Raw genomic sequence first — 14,821 nt, forward strand, 5'->3', positions numbered from 1 at the left:
TGAGCCACGACCTTGCACATATGAAGGTGAGCACTCTGTAACGAGTTATAACTCAAGTCTTGGCATGTGACTTCTAACTACCATGTAGAAGGGTATTTTGTTAATCAAGAGGTTAGAACACAGAGGAAGAAAATGTGTATCCACACAGGTAATTTTTGCTTTTAAATGTTATCTTTTTAAAAACCACAGCAAACCCAGGCATGGTGGCTCATGCCTTTAATCCTAGCACTCATTTGGGAGGCAGAGGCAGGTGGATCTTTTTGAGTCCAGCCTGGTCTACATAACCAGTTCCAGAATTAGCAAAGGCTACATAATACCCTGTCTCAAAAAAACACAAACCATAGCAACATCTTATGTTTTAAAACACCAACATTTAGGTCACTTTAAAATAAAATATGACATGCATTATTTTCTACCAGAAAATCAGGTATTTACATGCATGGAGCATCGTAAAATAATAGGAATCTTTTGGAAATAAACACACATTTTCTTTATTTATTGTATAAGTTTGGCAAACAGCACAAAAATCCAGCAACATTTTAAACATGTAAAAAAGTCAAATGTTAAACAGTACTGAGTATAGTTTTAAAACATTAGAAATAATGAGTGCACAGTTAATATTCTGCAAGCTGGCAGAGAGTGCTTGGCTTCTGAACATGTACCATGACACACACATTAAAAACACAACAACATAATTTATCTTTACAAAAACCACAGCCAGGCAATAGAAAAGCACATTAATGATGAAGGTACCAGCCCACACGTGTTCACTGTGAGTGTCTTACACATGGAAATGCTACATCTCGTACCCTGAAATGCCATGTGCACAGAGCCAAGCAGAAGAATGGAGGCTCATTGCTGAGGTTAACAATTATTTGAGGATAATAATGTTCAATTAAAACTTTCTATATAGTGATTGCTAGATCATAATGATGTATTTACTCCACTGCATATCTGAGAAGCCGAGACTTCTTTGTTGGCAGTATAAAATTTCTCATCAGTATCAAAATTTTGGTGAAACACAAACTGAAGGCATTTTTTCTAGTGTACACAGATGGTACAGGGATCTACGAACAGGGAAGGAAACCTCAGATTTCACAATAAGTTTCTGCTGAGCTTTGTCAAACTAAACAGCTCAACTATAAGGCAGATAAAATAACCCAACAGCAGAAGTGGGTCCCACCAAGTAAAGACAGGAAGGTCATCTTGGAAAGACTCCCGACGTGAGGAGATCTGGAACAGCTGGCACTGAGAGGAGCACGTGGGAATTAACTAACACCCTAACACTCAGTCATTGGTTCAGAAGCCTGATGAATAATCTGTTGGTATATCTTATTAAATTAACTTTTGGAATCAGCACCAGTCCCCAAAACCTCAAATTATTCTTCATTAAAATGTATCCTTTTGTGCTATATGAACACAAATACTTAAGTTAAAGAAAGCTGATTTGTTCAATTTACTGTATGCTTTTATGTGTATTAGGTAGCAACTGAATTTCTTTTTACTTGTGCTTCATTTTGGGGCACTTTGATTGGAGAGAAAGTCACTTTCCCGGATTACATCTTGCTAAAGCACTCCTTAGCATTGGTCCAAACTTGAATTCCCTGAAAACAAAAGAAACTTACAATGTGATTCTGCCCTAGAACCAACATCGCGGTGACTGGGGAATGAAAACATCACTCTAATGGGAGAGAAAGCATTCAAAGCGACACAAAAGGGGACAAAGACATCAAACTGTCCCTGTTTGCAGATGATAGGACCCTATGCTTGGAAGACACCAGACTCCTCCAATATGGGTCACACCGTTAGGCCCTACCTTGAGAAAAGAGAACAGAAAGCAGTGAGATGGCTCTCCGAGACCCACATGCATGCCCCACCTCCCACATAAAAAGTGGTTTTTTTATAAAAGAAAAAAATACAATAGGTCTCAGCACTGTTGCATAAGAGTTCACATGAGCACATATAATGCAGTTTTGTCTGGGGGATGGAGAAATGCAAGCATTTTCTAAGTGACTGTTGCTATCTAAACACCCAAAAGGATGCACACTGAAGTGTGACAGAGTAATGACTTTTAAAGTAATCGTGGTGGGGGGATGCTTACTTCCATGTTCTGAGTCACTGAAATATTCATTATATCTGTGCTATATGCTACATAAAATAAACGAAAAATCAATTTTTAACTTGTTTGTTTTGAGACAGGTGTCTTATTATGTAGCTCTGGATAGCCAGGAACAAATCATACAGACCAGACTGGCTTCAAACTCACAGAGACCTGCCTGCTTCTGCCTCCAGAGTGCTAGAATTAAACGTGTGCGCAACCGTACCTGTCCAATATTTATTTTTAAACTTCAGCCTAGGGCTGGAGAGATGCTTAGTGGCTGAGAGAGCCTGCACTGCTCTTGCAGAGGACCTGAGTTTGGTCCCCAGTGCCCCACATCAGGCTGCTCACAACTAACTCCAGCTGTAGGGGAGCTGATGCCTCTTCAGGTACCTGCACTCATGTGCAGACACCCACACATAAGACACATATATACTCATAATTAAAAATAAAAGTAAGTCTTTTAAAGAAATAAAAAAGAAAACCCAAAAGCTTTAGCCTACTTGATTTGATAAATTAGATCACTATTTCAAAGGTTAACCAAAAACAGAAATACTATTTACCTTTTGTTTTGGAGTGGGAGAGGGGTGCAAATAGCCCAGGCTACTCTTTTTTTTAAAAAAAAAAAAATATATTTATTTATTTATTTATTATGTATGCAATATTCTGTCTGTGTGTATGCCTGCAGGCAAGCAGAGGGCACCAGACCGCATTACAGATGGTTGTGAGCCACCATGTGGTTGCTGGGAATTGAACTCAGGACCTTTGGAAGAACAGGCAATGCTCTTAACCTCTGAGCCATCTCTCCAGCCCCCCCCAGGCTACTCTTGAACTCAGTATGTGGGAGCATCTGATCTTCCTGCCTCAGATCTCCTTCCCTAGAGCCAGGACTATAAGGTGCATCAGCATGCCTAGTTGTATGCAGGGCTGGAGACCAAGTACAGGGCTCTGGCATGCTAGGTGAGCACTCTGCTAACTGAGCTACAGCCCCAGCCCAGCTACCAACTAAAATGCTTTGTGATTTGTGTGCTTTTACTGTTTCATTACTGCAATTCAGTCAAGCCAAGGAACCTAAGTTAATCAATAATGATATGATGTAACTACATATGTAAAATATACTCATATTTACCCAAGAATAAACTAATGTCAATCTTAACTTTGGACACCTAATTTCTACGTTTCTAAAGAAAAAGACCCTGTTATACACCAGATATGGTATAATCTTTTTTTATTTTCTTTTAATTTTGGTTTTTCAAGACAGGGTTTTTCTTTGAATCAGTTCTGGCTATCCTGGAACTCAACTTTGTAGACCAGAACGGCCTTGAACTCAGAGATCTGTCTCCTGAGTGCTAGGAAATGGAGGCAGGAGTGAGAGCTTGAGGGAAGCCTGTGCTGCAGAGTGAGCTTCAGGCTAGCCTGGGATATACAGGGAATTCAAGTCAAGCTTGGATACATAGTGAGCCAAGGCAGGCTGAGGTACAGGCATGACTTTATCTGGGAATGTAGCTCAGTGGTAGGGCTCTTGCTCATCAAAGGCACATGGGTTTGAAAAAAAAGAGAGATATGCATGGATATAGTGATATTTTGTTTATGATCTAACAAGTAAAGCTTGCCTGAAGATCAGAGTGCAAAACTAGCCACACTAGTCAGCAATACAGGCCAGGAAGTGGTGGCACACACCTTTAATCCCAGCAGCCACACTAGTTAGCCATAGAGGCCGGGCGGTGGTGGTGCACACCTTTAATATCAGCACTAGAGAGGAACACAAGGCGGGATGAAACAGGAACCAGCTCTCTTTTCAGTCTGTCTAGCCCTTCTTATTTTCATTTGTTTCAGTGTGTGGCACACACATGCCACAGTGAGTGTGTGGAGGTCAGAAGATACTTATAAGAACTGGAGTGAGTGAGTTCTCCAGTCCTTCTACCGTGTGGGAAGTGGGACTCACATTAAGTCATCAGTTTGACAGTAGTACCTTTCCCCAGGGAGCCATCTCACAGGCCCACTCTCCTAACTAAGCTGCCTCCCTAGCAGGCATGCACTCCTGAACCAGCTGCCACTGCAGCCACAGCCGCATCCTCACGAGGGCTGGCTACCTTTTTGCACATGCTAATCTGCATGACGGCATAGCTGATGAGGGCTTCCTTTAGGTCCCGGTTCTTCTGCTCTTTGAAGCGCTCGACATCAGCCCATGCGTTCTTCACAAATTCTCTGAAATCAAACATACAGTCACGCTTATTCTCATTTAAAGATGCTGCATCACAAACCCAACCAAGCAGTTCAAACAGTCATTTCCTCCAAGCTGAAATACCTTTTGCTAAGGGAGGAGGGACACTAGGGTCACTAGTAAGGCTTTGGACTCTCAGAAAGCTGCAAAACTTACAAGGCTCCTTCTGGAGGTCACAGAGGCAGTGAACCAACTCCCAGGGAAAGAATGACTTCTGTGGAGCTGTCTGCAAGCTGGGCAGGACTCCAGGGGTGTGACTTTCATGATGTCCATGTTACTGCAATTAACCCCAATGAACTCACGGGTTCACCAAGTGAACTGTCTCTCTGGTGTGTCATCTGTGCCCTAACTGCAGTAAACAGACATCTTTACATCTCCTCAGGCTGTCTCTGCTTGCTTGTATAAGATACCTATTTTTCCTTTCCCTAAGATGTGAGTGGAAAACAGAAGTATCTGAATAGTCTTCCACATTATGCCTACTATCTCTACATACATTAATACTTTTTGCCACAGCTCTGCCTTCAGATATGGATGGCTTCTTGACCCACTTACAGACATAGAGATGCCACAGGAAACGTCTGCCTTGGGCCACTGGAAAACATACATTGATTATGAATCCTGATTAGCATGTGTATGATTTAAAAGACAACTTGGAGCTGGAGAGATGGCTCAGTGGTTAATGCTTTTGAAGAAGACCTGGGTTCAATACCCAGTAGCAACATGGCAGCTCAAAACTGTCTGTAACCCTAGTTCCAGAGGACCTGACACCCCTTCTGACCTTCATGGCCAGTTGGCATGTATACTGTATATACATATATGTGAGGCAAAATACTCATATATATAAAATAAAAATAAACAAATCTTAAATGACAATCTGGCTCTTAAACTCTAACTGCTGGGCTCAGTGACAAGTACCTCCCAGCTACTAGGGAGGTTTAAGGAGAAGGTTTAAGTCCTGGGAGTTCACGAGCTTGAGTAACAGTGTGACTAAGCCCCCAACCCTCACCAATAAAATCTCCAGTACATTTCAAGCTAAGAACTCTCACAGTTCCTAACTCTGAAGGTCCCACAAACTGCCAGAGACAATCACTGACCACCTACCCACCCAGTGCCAATGGTAAGACTAGAGAAGAACGAGTTCCATGCCATGATAGTCGGTGAAAGGCACTTGTGTCTGCAGTATCAGGTTTTGTTAAATGGGGCTAAAGAAAGGGCTCAGAGAATGCGCAAAGAGTAAGAATCATGAAAAGTCTAAGAACAAAAATCACAAAGCCGATGCCCTATCCCCTCCCTGCCCCCTCCCTACACATGGTTTCGTTACTCCAGCTGTGCAGTAAGCACATGGGTGGCATGCAGGCGCTGTCACTAGAGAACACATGTCCGTCACAGTAGCCTTGTTGAGCAGCGGCGTTTTACCTGCTTTCCAGGTTTTTGGACTTCAGCTGCTGCTCCCCTTCACCGATCTGCTCCTCTAGCACTTTCACTCTGGCTTCTCTCTGCTCTGGAGCTTCTTGACCAAAGAGTTTGGTGGTCATTCCCTTCAATGAGAATGTTCTCACAGTCTAAAAGGGAACAGAAACAGACAAACTGACAAGGCGTGAACATACAGAACGGACATCACTCAGCTAAAAACACGAGGATCCTGACGTGTACTACAACACCGATGAATCCAGAAGGCATCATGACCAGTGGGGACGACAGCCACAAAGACAAACACTGTCTGACTGCATGCAAGTGGGGTATCGAAAGGGGTCAGACCAGCAACAAAAGTGGACTGTGGTTTCCAGGGCTGGGAGAAGAGGACTGAAGCTGTTCAACAGGAATGGATTTAGTTTCATAAAATGCCAATGTTCTAAGGATTGGCTGTAACAATGTAATTATACTTGACACTACTTGAAAACGGTCATTAAGGAACTAGTGTTTTGAGGGTTTTTTTTTTTTTTGGTGCTTCAAATTCAACAGAGACCACCTGTCTCTGCTCCCAGTGCTGGCATTAAAGGTGCGCAGCACCACGCCAGCTTCCTGAAAGATACTGTTAGCACTGCAGCGCTTGTCGTGAACCAGTGGCCGAGAAGCAGTGTGCACTTGCTATCTCCCTGTTCTGAGAACCTTTCTCTTGCCATGTCAACTGATGCGTTCTAGTCAGGTTGCTGGGCTCTGCAGAGAGGTTCATATAAGATACCAAATTTTCTTCAGAAGTACACAAATCACACCATAAACGTTAAAAAGGACTTTCTTAGGAGAGATTCTGATTGAGTAAGGCTTTCCAAAGTAAACTAAGTTTTAAAAAATTTTTAATGTTTTAAATCTGTGTGTATGTGTGTGGGCATTCAGGTGTACAAAGACGCCAAAATATGGCACAGATTTCCTTGGAACCGGACTTAAAGGTGATTGGGAGCTGCCCGACTTAAGTGCTAGGAATCAATTTCTTTTCTTTTCTTTTTTTTTTTTTTGGTTTTTCGAGACAGGGTTTCTCTGTGGTTTTGGAGCCTGTCCTGGAACTAGGTCTTGTAGATCAGGCTGATCTTGAACTCTGCCTGCCTCTGCCTCCCAAGTGCTGGGATTAAAGGCGTGCGCCACCACCGCTAGGCTAGGAATCAATTTCTGGTTCTCTGCAAGAACAGTAAGCACTCCTAGTCACTGAGTATTTCCCCAGCTCCTGAACTATAATTCCTATAAAACACCTTGCCCAATTAGATAGGACTAAGGACTAAAAAGAGCATAATTTTGATGGTTGTTATTTTTTTTAATTTTTATTTTATGCAATCAGTATTTTACCTGCATGTATGTCTATATGAGGGCATCAGATCCCTTGGAACATGAGTTACAGACAGTTGTGAGCTGCCATGGGGGTGCTGGGAATTGAACCCAGGTCTTCTGGAAGAGCAGCCAATGCTCTTAACTGCTGAGCCATCTCTCCAGCTCCGACTGCTTTTTTTTTTTAATCAAGAAAGCAACCAAAAGGGGCAGGAGAGATGGTTCAGTGGTCAGAGTATCTGCTGCTATTTCAGAAGACCTGGGTTCAGTTTCAGCACCCACATTAGGAAGACAGTGACTCACAACTGCCTTCAATTCCTAAGGAGTTCTAAGGGATCCAAATGTCTTCTTCAGCCTTCTGCAGGTACTACATTCATGCAGCGCGCGCAAGCATGCACACACACACACACACACCCCTTATAAAAAGAAAGACAAGGGAAGCCAACACATTGTATCCTATGCAGTTACTTTGTAATCTGTAATAAACCATTCCAGGAAAAAAAAAAAAAGCAATCAAAAAACTCTAACGTCCCCTCATGATCCTCCTGCTTACCACAACTGCACTCTGGCCTCCGCAGCCGCAGAACCCTGAACAACACTCACCCCAGTGGCCAGCTCCTCGCACTGCTGCTTCTTGGAAGCCAGGTCCTGAGCAGCCGTCTCCAAGTCATACTGCATAAGCTCATGCTTCCTGCATACAGCCCTTGGGGGGAGCAAGCACAGCCATTAAGTTTTTCTGGCTTATTTAATATTTTAGAAATGTTTCAGGGGTGCAGGAGAGGCATTCATAATACCTAACTAGGTCCAGGGCTTTTGTGACCTTTTGTAACTTTCATGTTTAAAATGTAGTAGTCCAACCTTGAAAATTAAATCTAACTGAATCTAAGCATAAAAACTTTATGTATCCAAAGACAAAGGTGGCTTATATAATTATTTTCGATAAACACACCACTATCAATTGTTCAAACTCTCTTTCTGCAACAGTCTCATTAGGTACAGTCACAGTTGACTTTGAATTTCAAACCTTCTTGCCTCTGCCTCCTGAGCTGCTGGGTTACAGGTATGCACCACGACACCCAACTCAGAAGTTCACACTGTGGAATCCTGGGACAAGTGAACATTCTTTGATAGGGTAAGATCTCAAAGTTGTCTTCCTTTTCTATCTAGACATACTTAGCTTTAAATCATCATGATAATGAACTACGCTTATTACGACAATTCCAATACAGAAATGCACAAAATAGGAACAGTTCCAAAAAACACCCACAATCCCACTGTACACACACAATCCACACAAAGTGTGTCTAATCTTCCAGAACACAATTAGGCATTTATACACACACCCACACCTCTACTGTGTCTATACTTTCACACTTAGCCACAAACAGTGGGCACCATTCCATGTCAATCCACAGTGATCATTTTTATGATTCGTAGGAACTACACAGAATTTCGCTGTATGCAGCAATTCTCTTTTGCTTCATAACTTGAAAACACTTTGGTGAAACACAAAGCAGGTAAGGAAAAAGCTAACTACCTGCCAATGTTTTCATGCTGACAAGCTAAAGAATTAAGTTCTTCTGTCTGCCCAGTAAAATTCTTTTAATTTTTACTTTGAATTCTGTGTGTGCGTGTGCATGTGTCTGTGTGTTCATGTGAGTGCAGCGGATCTCCTGGAGCTGGAGTTCCAGCTAGTTAGTTGTAAGCTGCCTGACACAGGCACTGGGGACTGAACCTGGTCCTCTGGAAGAACAGTAAAACTCTTAACCACTGAGCCAACTCTCCAGCCTCCAAGAGTTCTACTTTTTGTTTTTTTCATTCAATTTGGAAACAGGGTCTTCTTACTATGTAGCCCTGGCCGGCCTGGAATTCACGATGTAGTCAAGGCAGGCCTTGACCTCAGAGATCCAGCTGCCTCCTGAGCACTGTGACTAAGGACGTGCACACTGTGCCCTGCCACCAAACAGAATTCTTATACTGCTCTTCAACGTGACAGAAAACTAATCAAAAGCCAATAACCCTTTCAGGAAAATGGTTTTTCTAACTTGAATTAAGAAAGAAGATCCAAGAAAGGAAGAAAGAAAGAGTGGTAGTTTGAAGGAGAATAGCTCCTATAGGCTCATATATATGAATGATTGGTCCCCAGCTGATGACACTAGGAAGGATTAGGAGGTGTGTCGCTGGGGTTGCTCTGAGGCTTCAAAAGCCCATGCCACTCAAGTTAGCTCCCTGTTTCTCTCTTCCTGCTGCTTGTGGATCAGATGTAAACTCTTAAGTTATGGTGCCTGCCTGCCTGCCTGCCTGCCTCAAGGCTCCCACCATGTTTGATGTTCACGGACTAACCCTCCCAAGGTCACAATTAAGTGCTTTCTTTTGTAAGCTGCCTTGGTAATAGTGTCTCTTCAATGCAACAGAAAAGCAACTAAGAAGGAGGGAGGAAAACATGCTAACTTTTTCTTATCCAATAAGTCTGTCTAGCAGAGAATTCTGTTTGTCTCTGTAGGGCTTTACACACTCAGCCTGTATTCTGTTCCTGATCTTTAAATTGAAAAAAGCAGGAAGAAACAGACAGGTCATGATCCCAAACAGAAAAGCTCTTGTCAAGAAGATACTTGAAGAGTGGAACTTCTGGTTTTCTGCCTGGGAAGGGAATACTCTGGGTCTCATTAAGGGGCCTGACACAGTCAGCTCACTTAAGAAGGAGCCTATTGTCTACATTTCTGGGCTGTCACTAAACTCACCGCAGTGCTTCTGCATAGAAGAGATACTCCTTCAGCTGGTCTGCATAGTGCTCCTCATCTTCCAGAATATCATCAATAGAGGATGCGTACCTGTCAAGAAACACAGTAACAATAACTGTGTCAATAAAAATTAATATTTAAAGCCAGGGCAGATAAAGCACTTATAACTCCATCTCCAGGGGATCCCACACCCTCTCCTGGCATCAGTGGCATCTGCACACACACGGCTCGAGCACACACTCACACGCACACACACACAAACATAAATAGTTGTTTGTTTTGTTTTTTGGGACAGGGTTTCTCTGTGTAGCCTTGACTGTCCTAGAACTCACTCTGAAGACCAGGCTGGCCTCATACTCACAGAGATCCACCTGCTTCTGCCTCCAGAGTGCTCAGATTAAAGGTGTGTGCCACCACCACCCAGCTAATAAGTTTAATAAAAAATCTTTAAAAAAAAAAGCTAGTTAGCTTGAATATGGCATACAGAAAAGTAATACTTATTTTAAATAAAGTATTTTCCTACCACCGAATAGCTTGAGCTGCACTGATAAAGACTGTGCATTCACAATGTAAAAGTGATGGCTTCACATGGGTAGTCATATGGCATGACTAATGCAAGCAGTTAACATATCCATTACCTGACATACTCATCTTTTTTACGAATATTTAAGACCTTTTCTCTTTTTATTATTGGTTTAAAGTAGCTATTTAAATATGGCAATTACCAGGATCTGGCTATGACAAACAATGCTGCTATGAACATAGTTGCCCTTTGACCAAAGAATGGTAAGGAAAATGTGGTATATTTACACAATGGATACTACACAGAAGAAAAATTAACTGTATCTTGAAATTTGCAGGCAAATGGATGGAGCTGAAAAACATCATTTTGAGTGAGGTAATCCAGACCCAGAAAGACAATCATCACATGTACTCACTCATAAGTGGTTTTTAAACATAAAGCAAAAGCCGGGCGATGGTGGCGCACGCCTTTAATCCCAGCACTTGGGAGGCAGAGGCAGGCGGATCTCTGTGAGTTCGAGACCAGCCTGGTCTACAGAGTTAGTTCCAGGACAGGCTCCAAAGCCACAGGGAAACCCTGTCTCGAAAACAAAAAAACAAAAAAAACAAAACAAAAAAAAAAAAAACATAAAGCAAAGAAAACCAGCCTACAAATCACAATCCCAGAGAACCTAGACAACAATGCGGACACTAAGAGAGACTTATATGGATCTAATCTACATGAAAAGTAGAAAAAGGACAGGATGTCCTGAGTAAATTTGGAGCATGGGGACCATGGGAGAGGGTTGAAGAGGAGGGAAGAGGCAGGGAGGGGAGCAGAGAAAAATATAGAGCTCAATAAAAATCAATAAAAAAATTAAAAAGTAACAATAAATAAATATGGCGATTACATTTTATTTATATAAGGGGGGCACATGTGTGCCACGGGGCATGGTGGAGGACAGAGAACAACTTTTGGGAATTGGTCCTTTTCTTCTAGGATGTGGGACCTGGGACTCAAACTTGTACTCACCAGCCTTGGAAACAAGGGCCTTTGCCCACTGACTACCTCATCTGCCTTAATGCTGTTTTTTCTTTCTTTTTTAGAATTTATTTATTTAATTACATATACAGTGTTTTGCCTGCATGTATACCTGCACACCAGAAGAGGGCATCAGATTTCATTACAGGTGGCTGTGAGCCACCAAGTGGTTCCTGGGAATTGAACTCAGGACCTCTGGAAGAGCAACCAGTGCTCTGAATCTCCAAGTCATCTCTCCAGCCCCATCTTTTCTTTATTTAATTTGAAAATTTTCATAGAAAAAATGCATAAAATTTATCTTCAAAGGAATTTTTTGAGGCAGGTCTCATATAACTGTCTTCAAACTCCCTGTGCGGGCAAGGTTGACCTTGAACTTCTGGTTCTCCTGCCTCCACCTTCCATGTTGCCGTGTGCCCTGCCCTACCTCAACTGGTTTTACATGGTGCTGGAGATGGAACCCAAAGACTTGTGCTTGCTAGGCAAGTACCCTACTACCTGCCCTGTATCTCCAGTCCTGGGACAAGGTGTAAGTGCAAACTTCAGGAGAATTAGGTACATGTGCGCTGTATCAACCATCTCCAGCACGTTTTCAGCTTCTCTACTGGATGAGGTACCTTATGCAGCATTAACTTCTATCAATTTAAAATTAAGAGTTCTTTTTCTATGTTAGGCATGGTGATACACAGCTTGAATCCCAGAATTTGGTGTGCAAGACAAGCAAATCTGAGTTCTAGACCAGGCCAGGCTCATTTACATAGAGAATTCCATGACATCCAGGACCACATCTTAAAAAAATAAAAAAATTTAAAAAGTATCTTTTCCTCTATACACTCTCTTCAATATTGTCCTAAAAGCTACAATTTTAATGATGTATATAAAAGATCTAAATATGTTTATATATTTTATAAAAATTGAATTATGTTTTATGTAAAGTGAGATTTGGTTCAGAGGTTTTTTTTTCTTTTCTATGTAGCAATCTATTTTTCCAGCAGTGCTTTTAAAGTTCACTATAGAAAAGTATGCATCTATTTTTGGACTTAATTGTCTTCAATTGAACTCTTTTTTTTGTTTGTTTTGTTTTTTCAAAACAGAATTTCTGGGGCTGGAGAGATGGCTCAGCGGTTAAGAGCACTGACTGCTCTTCCTGAGGACCTGGGTTCAAATCCCAGCGCCCACATGGCAGCTCACAACTGTCTGAAAATCTAGTTCCAGGGGATCTGACACCTTCACACCAATGAACATAAAATCAAGCTAAATAAACCATAAAAAAAACAAAACAAAACAGAATTTCTCTGTGTAGAACTGGTTGTCCTGGAACTCAGTCTGTAGACCAGGCTGGCCTCACGGAGATCCACCTGCTTCTGTCACCCGAGAGCTGGGATTAAAGGTGTGCATCACCACCACCTGGCTACAGATTTTTATCTTTACTTTGTTACTGTATGAATTAGACAGTTTCAGAATACATGTACAAACCAATCTTGCGTTCCTAGAGAAACAAGTTCTTTGTATACGTGCAAACCCTAACTATAAATGCCAGTTAACTTGATATAAACCGGCGAGTACCCAGCACTCCCCACTGAGCAAGCCCAGCTACATAGTTCTTAAGTTACTCACACGTCCATGTGGTGCCCGGCACTCTGCAGCCCATCGCCCATTTCTTTTTCAATGGCACTCCACTCACTGGAAGAAACAAGGGGAAGCACTATGAACTGGCTCTGCGGGGTATTACTCCCAGCTGTGTTCACAAGATCCTTTTCTAGCTAGGACCCACAGGTGGATCATTGTCCCTGACTCAAGTATACTGATTTTCCCTTAAAATTTAATAATTAAAGGTAAGAAGACAACACACAAAGCTAGGGCTGCAGCTCAGTCAGTACAAGGCCTGCCTACCGTGTTAAACATGGTGCACATCCGATATCCAAACACTTGAAAGATGGGGGGCAGGAGAACTACAAGTTCAAGGTCATCTTTGACTACATGACAAATTTAAGGCCAGTCTGGCTACATGAGACTCTATCTCAAAAAACAACAAAGAAACAAAAATAAGGAAAAGGACCACCCCCCCAGAAAGAAAATCTACAAAAGAAAAGAATTTAAAGCTGGGACTAGGATGGTGGCACAAGCCTTAACACCAGCACTGCAGACACAGAGGCAGGCAGATCCTGCAAGTTCTAGGCTTTCCTGGTCTACAAAGTGAGTTCTAGGCCAGCCTGGGCTACACAGTAAGACCCTATCTCTGAAGACCTGGGTTTGAGTCCCAGCATCCACATGGCAGCTCACAAATATCTGTAGCTCTAGTTCCAGAGGAACTTTGGGCCTCCATAGGCACTAGGCACATACACACATTACACACTTGCTGGCAAAACACTCCTAATATAAATAAATTAAAAACAATTTAAGTAACCAAAACATGCAAGTCATACACAGATACATACATATACCACCCTCCCCACTTTGGTACTGAGGGTTGAACCCAGAGCCTCATAGACTAGACAACTGTTCTAACCCTGAGATATACTTCCAGCCCTTACACAAGTTTTCAAATTACTGAAATATCCTAAGATTCAAAAACTTATCTTGCTAAAGTCTTCATAAATCATAAATGGAAAAACAAAGAAAGAGAAAGTATCCAATTCTATTAGACAGTGGTTCAGTGATTCATTCTCTCCAGGCCATCAGCAGAGGAAGCAGGAGGCCTTTGTCCCTTCAGTCAGGAGTGTCACTCAACATTAGAATTCTCTCAACACTTTTGTTTATGGAATGGCTTTAAAACGAAAGCGCTTACTAGACAAGAGAAAGTTGTTAGTACAGGACATCACTGAATCTGTAAAGCTCAACACTTGAGAGTCAGACTTGGGTGGATTGTTGCAAGTCTCAGATACGCCTGAGCTACAACATAAGGAGTTCCAGGCCAGCCGAAGCTACAGGGTGAAACCTTGTTCCAAAAGAACCAGGAGGCGATGGAGACGGCTCAGTGAGGAAAGAGATTACTTACCATGGGAGCCCACGGATCAGAGTTTGGACAGCTGGGACTCCTCTAGGTGACAACCTGCTTATGATACCAGCACTTGGGACACAGGCATAGAGCAAGCTGCCTGGCTAGACTAATCTAAACTGGTGAGCTCTAGTGTCAAGGAAGAGAACCTGCCTCGATGAATAAAGTGAAGAACAATGATACCCAATGCTAACCTCTGCTGTGGGATTTTGTACACTGTGTGAAGATGTCTTGCTGTGATTTATGTGATAGAGAGCTGAATGGCCAATAGCTAGGCAGGAGAGATAGGCGGGACTTCCAGGAAAAAGAGGGGAACTCGGGATCATTCTAGGTGCACAAGAGAGACACCAATGAGACACAGAGAGATATACAGAATGAAAGAAAGGTAAGAAGTCAAGAGGCAAAACATACATTAATATAAAAGGGTTAATTTAAGTTAAAAGAGCTAGTGGGATAAGCCTAA

At 42.3% G+C, this 14,821-nt stretch overlaps 1 protein-coding gene across 1 annotated transcript in view; it reads right to left on the reverse strand.

Moving 5' to 3' along the window:
* Nucleotides 1-472: 472 nt before the first annotated feature.
* The window catches only part of Snx4 (sorting nexin 4), a 55,069-nt gene continuing 40,720 nt past the window's right edge, over nt 473-14,821 (reverse strand). Inside the window, exons 9-14 of the mRNA XM_057765665.1 lie at nt 12,978-13,043; nt 9,821-9,910; nt 7,683-7,782; nt 5,739-5,884; nt 4,192-4,306; nt 473-1,604 (exon numbers count right to left, since the gene is read on the reverse strand). Coding sequence (XP_057621648.1) covers nt 1,557-1,604; nt 4,192-4,306; nt 5,739-5,884; nt 7,683-7,782; nt 9,821-9,910; nt 12,978-13,043 — 565 coding nt within the window. The 3' untranslated portion in view covers nt 473-1,556. The remainder of the gene's footprint in view (nt 1,605-4,191; nt 4,307-5,738; nt 5,885-7,682; nt 7,783-9,820; nt 9,911-12,977; nt 13,044-14,821) is intronic.

The sequence above is a fragment of the Chionomys nivalis genome, chromosome 3, assembly GCF_950005125.1.
Source record: "Chionomys nivalis chromosome 3, mChiNiv1.1, whole genome shotgun sequence".
NCBI lineage: Eukaryota > Metazoa > Chordata > Mammalia > Rodentia > Cricetidae > Chionomys > Chionomys nivalis.